Source organism: Sphaerodactylus townsendi, linkage group LG07, assembly GCF_021028975.2.
Source record: "Sphaerodactylus townsendi isolate TG3544 linkage group LG07, MPM_Stown_v2.3, whole genome shotgun sequence".
NCBI lineage: Eukaryota > Metazoa > Chordata > Lepidosauria > Squamata > Sphaerodactylidae > Sphaerodactylus > Sphaerodactylus townsendi.
Genome location: NC_059431.1, coordinates 86,530,369 through 86,544,200, shown reverse-complemented (window position 1 = coordinate 86,544,200; position 13,832 = coordinate 86,530,369). Strand labels below are relative to the sequence as shown.

The window sequence follows — 13,832 nt, the reverse complement described above, 5'->3', positions numbered from 1 at the left end:
AAAGTACTTGAAGATTTGCAGAGTTGCACTAATTCATCAAAAGAGATATTTATCTCTATTCACCCAAAGAAAACACTCTAGACTTTTAAGAAGTTTTGGGCTGCTAAGCACATTTGTATTTCTTTCCATGATCATTTTAATTTTGTATTTTGCAATGTCCTGCTTTATATAAACCTTGCTGGAAACCTGAATAGAAGAGCAGGATATAAATACCAGGTCCTCTGCCTTACCATTGTTAGTCCAACTCTTTGCCCATTATGGAGGCAGTCCTACCCTGCAGGATGCATTCCTCTGCTGCTAAGTGCTTTTGGGCCGACTGAAAGGAAACTTCTACTGCTAGATGAACATACTGCCTAGCGGACAGTACAGGACAGGATATGTGGAAACCAGTCAGGTTTAGAATCTAAGCCATAACATTTTATGTGCATATCATCTAATACAAAAAAGCCTGTAGCATGCCATTTTCCCATTCTGCTAGAGGAATACAATTGGTTTCTCCATATGTGAATTTACTCAGATTTTATTATTTATCCCTTGATTAAATTCATGTAATAAATCATAAAGAGATCTTTAATATGACGACAGCCTTAACTGTATTTTTACCTGTCATCTTTAATCAATTATTCCAGTATGACTAAATTCTTTGAATGATCAGCTAACTAGGAATCAATCAGAAGCAGAAACACTTTGAAATAAATCCCATTTATCCATTGACGCCTACTCCCAGGAAAGTGTCCATAAGACCACAGCCATAGCGAGTTATCCCACTCTCCTGGGATGGCAGTTAAACAGTTTTGACTCATCTAGGAAAGTGAAACTTGTTCAAAGAACCCCAGTTAAAAAACTCTCATACTTACCTTTCCACAACTAAGCTTACTGCTTGAGTAATATCTGGGTTTGCGACCTGGAGACGTTTCCACAAAGACCATACAAATTCTTTATCAACCTTAAAATGCAAATAGAAAACAGAACACATTAAAGAAACTCACTGGACAGTAAAAGTCTAGTTATTCTGCAATACCTAATCACTCAATAGCTCAGGAATCCTCTCTTTCATGAAGAGGAAAAGTAATAGCTTTAAAACGAAACACAATTACCTTTACACAGGCTTAAGCAAGAACATTTTTGCTAGATCAAGATCATATTCCTATGTCAATAAGATACATCAACAGCGAAATCTGTACAGCTATCTGTGCAACTCTTCACTGGTGTTCTCTCAACAATGTAGCCCAGCAAACAAAATGCTCACACAGGTGGGCTGATTCAGAGCCCTAAGCTCCCCTTCCTGTGCGTTCATCTCCTACCAAGAGCATATACTCTGCTGCCTTAAGGGGAGGTCATGGAAGTTAATAACATCTCAGTTAGCAGGTTATCTTACTATATAATTGAGAAAGGTGTTTCCAACAACAAACCAGAAAAAGCAAGGGATGCTGGGAAGTGTAGCCCTTAGCCATCCAGGAAAGCCCAGATCTCAGCTCCTCCCAGAAAGGCATGGACTGTCTTTCCCAGCAGTCCTTGCTGCAGGAAGCCATACTCTGCTCCTCCCCCCATGGTGTGCTTCTCACTGGCAATGTCAATCCTTGAAAAGGAGGGGAAATGCAGGAAGAAGCCATTTTTTCCTCCTCTCCCCTAAGTGTACTTCTCCCTAGCAGGATAAGGTCCCTGTGGTAAACACTGAAGAACCTTCTGCTTGGAAACACGAGATGAACTCTGTCAACACGCAGCTGAGCCAGAAGAGCCCATTTGCAAAGTTAGGGAAGCCTATCTGTGTGTGGGGGGGGGTAGAAATCAGAGAAAGGGGAGCCTGTTTACAAAGTTAGGTGACCCTGTCTGTGTGTGGGGGAGGAGCTTTTTTCATTGAATAATTAGACTTGGTTTTCGTTATCTGTGGTAAATTGTGCAGTGGGGAGGAAAGGCAGGAGGAGTTGTTGTCCCCCTCAGAGGGCACCATTAACTCACCAACTGTTTCCTAGAGCCTGTTGAATTTGTTCATACAATGGGCTCTACTGCTAGCTTGGAATATTTGCATATTTACATTTAAGCATATTAATGTGAGTATTCCAGTGTTTGATATTGTCCATGTCTGTTTGATATTACTGCTCCAGTTTATTATTTTCCTCAATAAAGTAATCTGATTTAACCATATTCAAGGTCTCAGGGCTTCTTTCAAATTGCCACTAAGAGCTTTTACCACTTTAATAAATTACCCCTTCACTGCTACTTGTGCTGGTCTTTGCAAAATGGAACTCAAATTAGCAATTCTTCTAAGTAAGAGGTGGTGAAAGGAAGGTTTTCTTCCTTATGCTCAGACAACTCTGGAATGAAATGAAGAACAAACTGGCCCATTCAGACAGGTATAAAGCATATCCTTATTGTATACAAAGGCACTAGGCTTCCCCACTACTTAATTTTACTACCTTTCTTAAATAAGGTTTCCATTTTCAGTTTGCCTACCAGTTCATGGAACTCCTTTTGCCATCCTGTCCCTGTATAAGTTTTTCTTTAAGCCACACTAACTTTTTCTTCATTCACAGAAGCTGGACTATCTACCCATATGCTACAGTTGAATATTTCACCACTTCAGGATGTCTGTGGTAATTCTACATTTAAGCAAAACAGCAAACGCTTGGGAGTTTATAAGCAGACAAGCTCCTGGATAGTATCACCATATCGGATAGTAAAGTGGCTGGACCTCATGCTAGTCACAAAAGCAGCAATATCACACTATTTGCAGATAAAGAATTCGTTTTCCACGTACTCAAGAGACTGTCAGTGTATGCCAAATGACTTAGTAAATAAAAAAGGGAAAAAGAACTCCTTCTATCCCAAATACAATGAAGCATGCTCCAGGATACAGTATTTTAAGAAAAGCAGAGAGTCAGTTAAAGAAGATGGGGCGAGAAAAGAAGTTAACCTTCTCAAGCCACTCTTATGAAGATCTGAAGGAAGAGATTTTCAGGAAAGTCAGTTGTCCTCCCTCCCTCAGTTCTTCATGATCCCACTAGGATCTAGCCTACTGTACAATGCAGGTTCTTACAGTGAATACAGGAATACAGAGGCGTGGCTAGGGAAAATGGAGCTCAGTGCAAAATCTGGGTTTTGCTGCCCCCCCCCCCATGTTCGTTTGTGTTTTTTGTATTGTTAGTATTTTTTCAGTTTTTTAGACTAGCGGCATCAAAATTTCAGGGTATCTTTAGGAGACTCTCCTGATGATACCAGCCAGGTTTGGTGAAGTTTGGTTCTGGGGGTCCAAAGTTACGGACCCTCAAAGGTATAACCCCCATCTCCTATTAGCTCCCATTGGAAACAATGGGGGATGGGGCACCCCCTTTGGGTGTCCATAACTTTGGACCCCCTGAACCAAACCTCACTTAACTTGGGTGGTATGATCAGGAGAGTCCCCCGAAAACTTCCTGAAATTTTGGTGCTGCTAGCCTAAAAACTGTCCCCCCTGCAGGCCACAAACTGGAAAACACTAAAAAAAATTTAAAAGCCCTAAAATTTTTGCTGCCCCCCAGGCGCGCATGCGGTGCAACGCACACATCCCCTGCTTCCTTGTAGCTCCGCCTCTGCAGAATAATACTCAGCACTAAACGTATTTGACTATCTAACTAAATCCAACATCTATCCTACTTAACAGACTTCATTTCATTCTGTAGATTTTGTTTGAACAGTAGCAACATGGACTGAAAATTATCCCAATCTTCACAGTAAACAGTTTTAAAGCCTTTAAAAAAGCTGACTGCACAATTAAAAAACTTCGACAAGATAGTCCTGTGAATGGTTTCGGAAGCAAAATAATTTCCTCTCCAATAAGACAGCACTTCCAGTCTGAAATTGGCACAGTAGCCTAACGTTACAGCTGTCAAAGCCTGGGATATATCAATCTTCAATGTACCAAAGGACTGTTCTGTCTGCTCCAGGGATGTTAGTGGCACAGCAAGGTCAGCTGAAGTGTACCTTGAGCAGCTGAGAACTTATATGCACAGGACAGAATACAGATGTCATTTGGAAGATCCCCAAATTTCCTCGTTAAAAATAAAATTACTCACACTACTACTCCATGTCAGAAAAAGAAGGCTCACTTTGGGATTGTATGTGGAGGCTGGAAAGAAAGATGTTTAAAACATAAATATTTAGAGTGCTTTGGGAGCTATATTGAAAGTGAGATGCTCTTCCCCAAGCAGCAATGCATCTGCAATGATTGCAGGTCAGGCCTCACACTGAAAAAGTGACAGTTATGAAAGAGAGAGACAATGGAATTGTGCTTCAGTCAAGAGTGAAAATAATTATACTTCATCATCGTCATGTTAGGAGACATATGGAAATGCAGAACACTTCAGCCTCTGATCCCTGTGACTACTGAATATGGTTGCTCTGTAATAGGAACAGAACAGATCCCTACATGCAATATTCAAAAGCACACATAACATATACTAAGAAAAGACAACTGTAAACACGCATTTGAGAGATCAAGTCACTATTTCGGGACTGTCCAGCCTTCTTGAAACTTATCAGCACACCCTTAAGCGAAGAAAAGCATTTTCAACCATAGCAGGAATGGATGCTCCCTGGTTTCTGAATCAAAATATAAGGCACATGTCACTCTTACAGAAGAAAGCTTTACCTTTACAATGTGTCAGCACAGGAACAAACAACCTCAAAGGAATCCAACCTTCCCTCACTTATGTTTTTTTTCCCCTGCAAAAGTCATTGGTGAAGTAGGCTGCCGATGAGACAACAATTCTGCTAAATTACATCACAAACAATAGACAGGGATAGCAGAATTATCCAATTGTTGAAATGAGGCAAAGAAGCTAATTGAGAAAAGCACAGATCAGTAAATCATACTAAGACACAACAGGCATTCTCCTCTGTGACGCTCACACGGGTCTTTAGATATTTATTGCTCATAGCACAGGATGCTGATAGTCTAGACCAGGGGTAGAGAACCTGCGGCTCTCCAGATGTTCAGGAACTACAATTCCCATCAGCCCCTACCAGCATGGCCAATTGGCCATGCTGACAGAGGCTGATGGAAATTGTAGTTCCTGAACATCTGGAGAGCCGCAGGTTCCCTACCCCTGGTCTAGACCATGGTGGCAAACCTATGGCACTCCAGATGTTCATGGACTACAATTCCCATCAGCCCTTGCCAGCATGGCCAATTGGCAGGGGCTGGTGGGAATTGTAGTTCATGAACATCTGGAGTGCCATAGGTTCGCCACCAGATAATCTGTGAATTACTGGTCTAGGCTACCTTAAACCCAAATACACACATAGCTTGATGACTCAGCTTTCTAAAAATTCCATTCAGATCAGAATTACAAAATACAGTTTTTCTAATACCACATTAGTAAATATAGCATTTTCTACATGACATCCCATGAGTACAAGCAAACAAGTTCGTTCACAACTCAGGATATGGCTAGACAGTACAAGATTTAGCAGCTCTGAAGAACTTATACGGGTTTGGCTCAGAGCGTTACCTGAACTAAAACTCTCCAGGGAATTTTGTGTCAACAGGCAAGAAAGGAAATGAATTAAACAAAGCCCAAGCAACTCACAGAAACATTTCCAGCATTTCAGGGGAACACAGCAGTACAGAAAAATATGCTGAGCTCTAGAATTTCAGCTGGCCAATCAAAACAACTTCCATCATGCATTTCTCCTTCCTAGAGAGAAGCAGACCTCCTAATTAAACCAGAAAGACAGCTCAAGCTAACTTCCACTGGATAAAGAGAATGCCTTTTCAGGATAGTAAGCACATCCATCAGACCTTTTAGCTTCTCTACATACATTTTCTTCCCTCTCCCCAACTTCTGAAACCATAAGAATAATAATAAGTAGTCTTTGGACAAGGCATGTTTTTTCACTAACTGTTTAAATTAGCATATAGATAAGCAAATACCCAAGTTGGGGGTGGGAGGGGGGGGAACAATTTTTTTCTTTAATTTTCACCATCTTCCTAAATTTGAAATGAAAAACTTGGGATTCTGAAGAAAATCTGAAAAAATGAAACCTCTTTATAAGGTATTTTCCTTCAGAATGGTTAAGCAAAAACCTTTTAAACTTATGCTTTAAAATGGTTATGTGATTGCCAACCGACACTGCTGAAGATCTCTCTAAAAAGTGGGTAATGATAGTATTGTTACTGCACTGGTTAGCTGTGAAGAGTTAAGTGTTTCTCAGTTCTCAGTTTATTCAGGTTCATTGAGCCCGAGGAGTGTTCACAACCAGAAGCTATGGTTCTTAAAAAGCTTTAGAGAAAAAAATTTAAATAATAACACTAGGACTCTCACACCAGCAGGACTGCCCCCCTCCAACTATGCAATACTTTGGTTATCTCAACAAAAACTTTTAAAGGTTCTTCCATACAGGTCAGTAAGATTAGCAACCACCAACTAATGTACATTTTCTCAGGTGGCTCTCCCTCTGTAGAAAGGCCTGCTTGAAAAGGTCAGGAAGGCTATCATACTGTCAATCGACAAAATGCATAGAATATAAAAGTTCAGGGGGACATTCTTGTAATGAAAATGATCTTTGGAGGGACAGAATGGTCCAGAAGAGCCCCTTCATATAAGAGTAGAGAGCGTTGCCTGTACCCTTGTAACCTCACAGTCTGCACTGCACCCACTGTGCGGACCTAGTGGACCTGGCTTTTCACGTTGCATTCAATTTTGTATCCCTAGTCCTGTTGTATTGTTTATTATATACTTCACACTATATGGTCACAACATTGCTCACTTTGTTCAATTTGGTATTTCTAGTCCTGTTGCATCATCCATCCAGTGTCCTATACTATAATGATTACTTTTCCCCCTTCTTTTTATTCATACTCTGTAATCGGCCTCGAGTCTCACTGTGAAAGGTGGACCATAAAAAAAATAAGTAAAACAAGTGACTAGTAGCCTTATTGAACTATTTCAGAAAGGTTCAGTATGCATAAATAAAATCCAGTCAAAAGCAAAGGTAAACAGGAAAAAAAAATCTGTCGTTCATTGTATGAATAAAGTTCCCAAGGAGATCACATGGCTATTTTCTACATGAGTAAAATTCAGGAAATCAGGGTTTCTGTTTTGATCACAGGCCAAGGTAACAGAGTGCAAAATAACGGTCAGAACATCAGTCTGACCGATGGGAATCTACCATTGTAACTTGCTTGTTAATGATGCTCAGCATTTGCATAGTGTTCATCTGTCTGTAAATTTCAAAGCTGTTTTGAAGATAGGAATGCATGTGAAATCCCATGACACATACAGCATAGCCAAACACATACTTGGCACATTCTCCTTGAGAGTTAGTATGGCTATATAAAGAAGATTTATCTGTTAGGCATTCTGTAACCGACTCGAATGTAGACAACTCATTTCTCAAGAAACTCCCTCCTATTTGAGGTGGAAGGGTCATATTTGCAAATATGTTAACTGCAGCTTTGGCAAAATAGTTACTGATTAGACCCATAAAGCTATCGACCAAAACTAATGGAAAACTGGAGGCAAAAAGGAATGATTACAAAGCGCATACGATACAAGACCTGGGATCATCACCAACAACATGAAACTTAAGTATTAGAAAAGTAAAGTATAGATTTGGGACTGAAATGACCATAATCCTTAGGATAAATGGAATTTTGTAGGGCTGAAATCCCCTCACAGAGTCTTTGAATTTACAAACAACTAATTTAGCTCAATAAAACTTCAGAACATCCACAACATACATGAAGTATATAGAATTTTTTAAAACAAAGATTACTATATATGTAGAATAAGGAGATTTTTTTTGTCACAGTCTTCTTTTCAACTAAAAAACGATAAAGTATAGTTAAAGGCAAATTCTTATTGAAAGGTCTCTAGCTCCAGCACATTTCAAGCTCACAGGTATGTTATAATGAAAATGATACCAATAAATAATTGTTACAGCAAAAATAACAAAGACAATACTGCGGACATTTTGCCATATTTTGGGCAATAACGTCAAGAATGGTATGCAAAACGAACAAGCACCTTCAGACGTCAAATGGCTTCTGCTAAAAAGCTCAATTTCTTTGAGATCTTCAAAAATCTGAAAGAAATATGAGCACTGAAGAGTTTATGCTCTTACTGTTGAGGTGGTCCTTGTTGATATCAATTTTGTATCAAAGTTTCCATATTTTTAAAGCCTGCATTTGCAAATATATAGCATCAAAGACAAATACGACTCCCAATAGGTTCAGGCTGGATATTCATCTGTTTCAGAAAGAGAACATACACATTCCTGGGGACGGCTGAATATTCATCATTTTACAGAACCCGAACACAAAGGTCAGTTTGTTCATAATTACTCTATAAACATATATCTAAAATCCCGCTACTGGTGGAAAGATATCCTTGATAACATTTATTATAGTTTCAGGAATTAAGGCATGAGGACCCCAATCCAGCTAGGGATAACAGGCAACATAAATAGACTTCTGTATTGGTTCTGGTGGGTTTTCTGGGCTGTGTGGCTGTGGTCTGGGGGATCTTGTTCCGGAAAACCCACCAGAACCAGTTGAATCCAGCTGTGAAAGCCTTTGACAAGACTTCTGTATGAATGTATATCCTTGGCTGGAGAACGTACCATGAGCACAACCCAGCTACTTCCTGCTGAATGCGTACACATCATCCTGATCAGAAAAACCACCAGTAGTACAGATTGAGAGGGGAAGCTGAATTCAAATCTGCCTGTTGCTCTTCAAATGAACAACTGGCAGCTATTGGGCACATAGGCATTATTAAAAGCCATCTTTTAATAGTAATCATAACAGAGATTGTACACTTTCAGAAAAAAAAACCCAGCTACGTTGTATAATTAAAGGCTTTCATGGCTGGAGTTAACTGACCACTGTGGGTTTTCCAGGCTGCATTGCCGTGGTCTGGTAGTTTTTGCTCCTAACGTTTCTCCTGCATCTATGGCTGGCATCTTCAGAGGCACATCACAGTGAAATGGGTTTCTCTCCCTGACATGATACATGCTTTTATTTAAACAGCTTTTATTTAAACATACTGTTATTTAAACTGGCTGCCAGGGTGAGGCAGGGCTTCAGCTGATACCAGTGAATGTACATCAGGCCAGTAGATTTGATGAGATGCCCCTCAGAATCCATACAACTCACGACATACTATGATCCACATAATCAAGTAGGAATTAATAAGAATTAATAAGTAAGACGAAGCAGTACAACTCCTCTTTCCATAAGCTTTGATCACAGCAGACACCTGCTAGAAGTAATAGCGTCACTTCCTTGTTGCACATAGATAGGGTTTCCAACTGAACTGGACAGGGGGAAAATGTCCTGTCCCTTTAACAGAAGTATAATGAGTAGAAATGGGCAACTGAAGCTTTCCCTCAAAACAACATCCCCTATTACAGACTTGCAGATTAAATATATATTAAAGCTTAAAACTATTTTCAAAGTTGGCAACCATAAAAAATCTGGTTTGCTTATGCTTGTGAAACCTAGAAATAAAAAATACATATGGACTGTTTATTACAATGTATTTGTTTATAAATATATATGTCGTGATTTCTTGTACAGAAATTAAAAATCCAACACAAAAGCAACCATGGTCAACAGTACTCCATAACCGAAATTTTGCAAGGTGATCCTAACTCAGTTGCCAGAAAGTTGCCTAACAGCAAAGAGCTTAGAAGTCACCATTTAGCTATACATTATCTCTATCCATGTGTGTCATTGCAAAAAACTGGGAATGTCTGGGGAGTGTACAAAGACATTTAACAGCTGCTAACAACTAACAAGGAAATTCAGTTGGCTACAACTGAAATTAAAGCCATTGTACACTTTTACTCATTCATCTAGCTGAAATATGAGTAACTGAGGGGGCTGAAAATATGAATAACTGAGGGGGCCAAAAGTTTTTTTCCCAGTGTAACATTGTAAGAAAGCAGCACTGTAGCTTCACACCATGAGAACTTCACATAAAGCCAAAATCAAACCTGAGACCAGTACACTTCTGGTAAGACATTTTCTGTTCACACAAAAATATCATAGTATGACGACAAAAGTTTACAATTTGTTTGGGAGCCAGCATGATTTCATTTTTCCAATACTGGACCAATAGTGCCCTCATTTTCATCTTACTTTTTAAAGGTAAAACTAGTCCGAAAGGAAATAAGAACTTTTTCTTATTTTTTTTTCCTCACACATCAGGGGTGCCTGTCAGGCAGAACATAGTTAAAGATTTGACTTTTATATTCCAGTATGGTGACTCTATAAAAGGCCCTCCTCCTTGATAAGTTGAGAACAGAGCTACCAACCTTTTCCTGCTGGGCTCCTGTTCCTTTAATAACTGTGTGATATTCGGCAGATGAACTTTTCCCTACCACTGTGTGCTAGAAAAAACTTCACTTGCTAAATTTCTGCTGGTCACATAGCTACTGCTAGCATAGGAGCCCTCGGATGATACAAGCTGGAAACTGTAATTGGGACTGACTTTTCGCATGCGACAACAGCAGCGCAGGACCAAGTCTTTTGCAAAATGGATAAACACAAAGCTTACAATTACACCTAAGAAGAGCTTTGCTGTATCAGACCAGTGGTCCATTTAGTCCAGCATCCTGTTTCACACAGCAGCCAACCAACTGCCTTGGAAGGCCAACAAACAGGCCATAGAGATCAAAACCTTCCCATGATGCTGCTGGAATTCAGAGGTTTGCTACCTCTGCATACAAAGGTTCCCTTCCCTTAACATTGCTAGTAGATATTGATAGACCTTATGGTAAAATGACTTCTTTATTTACTCAGCTGGCCTATGAGAAGTCTACCTCTTTATCTCCACATTCCCTTTCACAAGTAAGAGTTATTCTCTTATGCAACCAGAAAGCCATTAACAGCATTACAGTCGGATGGCCTGCAGTCAAACCTTCTGTAAAAAAATCAGAATCCCATCGTTAATGTAGTCAATGTAGAATAAGAAGGGAAATTTTGGAGACCTCTCTTGTTAGAAATATTACCAGTTCTTCTTTCTTTTCTATTATACCATGATAAGCAGGAGCCAAAGCTTTTTCTGTAGTCACGAAGTAGTTGCAAAGACTAAATAACTTCCATTAAATATAAGAAAACATGCTATATTTTAGTTAATAAGCAATGAATAGATACAACTAAGAGCCTACAGCTGATCAGCAAAAGATCACAGCATCTCAGCACAGAGAAAATGTATAAGCAAGATATAAACAAAATCTTTCCCCAAGTCTAAGCTTTTCTGTGATGTTGAAGAAAAAGGCAAAAAATATCTTGATATCTCCAGGTTTGTTGTTTAGGCTCTGCTAATCTCAAGTTTTACTTTCTTCCTCGGGCTGGCTGGCCATCTCACTATGTAACATTTTGTTTACATCACTTGTACTCCCCGAAGCAGTTTACATCATTCTCCTCTCTTCCATTTTATTCCCAGAATAATCCTGTGAGGTAGGATAGGCTGAGACTGGCCCATAGACCACCCAGGAAGCTTCCACAGCAGACTGGGGGTTCAAACTTGGATCTCCCAGATCCTAGTTTCGTGCTTTAACCAGTGTGTGTGTGTGTGTGTGTGTGTGTGTGCGTGCGTGCGTGTGTGTGCGTGTCACTGCAAAATGTCTCCTTTTCCCAAAGAACACTGGCCACCTTACCTGCCCCACTCCAGGAAAGTTTTTTTCTACTCACCGGCCCTCAAACCATTCCCATGATCTCCCAAACAATTGCTCTCCAGGCAGCAGAGATCAGTTCCCCTAGAGCAGGGATCTGCAACCTGCAGCTCTCCAGATATTCATGGACTACAATTGGCAGGGGCTGATGGGAGTTGTAGTCCATGAACATCTGGAGAGCTGCATGTTGCAGACCCCTGCCCTAGAAGTACTGGCAGCTTTGGAGGGTGGCCTCCATGGCCTTATACCCTCCTGAGGTCCCTTCTCCTGGCCAAATTCTACCCCCCTAAGCTCCACCCCAAGATCTCCCAGCCCAGAGCTGGCAACTCCAGTGCACAAAACCTGCCCATTCTATCTCGAGCCTCCATCTTGGTTGGGAAATCATCAAGAAAGACAAAGATTCTACAGAGGAAGGCAATGGCAAACCCTTCCCTCTGCTTCTCACTTGCCTTGAAAGCCCCTTGTTGAGGCAAGCATAAATCAGTTGCGACTTGACAGCACATAAACATGTATGTAAAGCGGAGGTAGAATTACTCCTTCCTTCAGTGATTGTTTGACTGTAGGTAAGAGTAGATACGGATACTGCATGGGAATTTCCAAGACACTGAGAATTTCACTGTAAAGTGTCTTCTCATTATGCTGAGGTTGCCATAAGCTGGTAGGGACTTGCAGCACTTTCTTACATAGTTACTAGTTTGGTAAAGAAGTGTTTCCTTATGTTTGTCCTGAACCTATTGCCTATCAATGGCACAGGGTGCTTCCGACTTCTGGTACTATGAGAGAAAAAGCTCTATATCCATTTTTTTACCTCATGCCTAGTCTTATAAACCTCTATCATATTCCCCCCTTCGTTTTTTTGGGTCCAAGAAGCGGAGTCCAGCACTGGACTGGATTCCAAGAAAGTGGGATAATTTGACAGGCTGTGTAACTGAACTAGGCTCAATCAGAAGAACTGGGCACTGAGTGCAAGGTGGATGGCTATTTTACAGGAAAGACCGTGCCCTCTAAATGTGCTAAGAGAGCTTAATCTTCCTGGACAAAGGAGGGTCATTGTCCTCCTGGGGAAGACAAAAAGCAACATCACACTTAAGTATTTGGATAGTTAAACTAAAAGCTTTTGCACTTGGTTTAATTGGCTAAGCTTGGGAGTGCCCAAAGATGGCAGGCAGCTGACTTAATCACAGTTGTAAGACAATGGCACTGCAAATAAGGTGGTTTTGGAGAAGTTAGTAGAAATTAGAAAAACAAGATTACTTTCCTTGGTAGGTGGCTGTACTTTGTTTTATGGAGATGTGTAGACCAGGGCTGGAGATGGGAACTGGCTTCACAGGTTTGTAGGCACTGTTTTCCCTTTACTCCCTTTAGGAAGGGGTGAGGCAAGTACTTTGCAAGGGTGATGCAGGCAAGGTTAAATGCACACTGGTTTTCTGCCCTTGTGGGTAAGCACCTCATTTTGGCACTACATTGCTAGGCACCCCAAGGGTTAGCAGGATGGCTAGGAGAACACACTTCAAAAGCAGAGCCCCCCACACACCATGGTTTGGTCTAGTAACAGTCCCTACAAAGTGATTGATGTATCAGAAGGACACAAAGCCTCTGTTCTGGCCATGTTGACCTTCAAAGCCCCTCAGACACCTGACTCGTGCCACACTGCTTCCTTTGGGTGTATTTCCCTTCAAGCACAAAGTAGTAGAATTACTTGCTAGCTTGAGAACAGAGATTTAACATTAGGGCAAAGAACAGTTATGATTTCAGATTACATATACCCGTTACAGAAATGCATTCAACTGGCATTGTCAGAAGGATGGGGCTGACATAAACCATTACTCCGAGTCTGTACTGGAACACCACATGATAGTGATAGATATCTTCCAGATGTAGTGATGCCCTGGAGGTGATTCTCTATGTGTTCCTCAATCAGAAGGTACACTTAGTGTTACTGAATCTGTCTAGGTTCTCACCTGTGTTCTGCAAGGTCAGAGGATGCGATTTGAACCTTCCCCTGACTTTTTACCCTTTTGATGAGTAGTAAGAAACATTGGTTTTTCTCTTTTTTGGTCCCAGTTAAGCAACCTGTCAGAGAACAAATTAGGCTGCAGTAGGAGGTACACCTTCTGAACCATTAGCCAAAGGTTCCTGTGCACTCAGAACGTTCACCACCTGTTTTCTGG

At 40.7% G+C, this 13,832-nt stretch overlaps 1 protein-coding gene across 7 annotated transcripts in view; it reads right to left on the bottom strand.

Annotated features, from left to right (window-relative positions):
* Nucleotides 1-13,832, bottom strand: part of CNTLN (centlein) — a 221,399-nt gene that overhangs the window by 198,577 nt on the left and 8,990 nt on the right. For all 7 annotated transcript variants that reach the window (XM_048504012.1, XM_048504015.1, XM_048504014.1 and 4 more), the window contains exon 2: nucleotides 858-946. In XM_048504012.1, coding sequence (XP_048359969.1) covers nucleotides 858-946 — 89 coding nt within the window. The remainder of the gene's footprint in view (nucleotides 1-857; nucleotides 947-13,832) is intronic.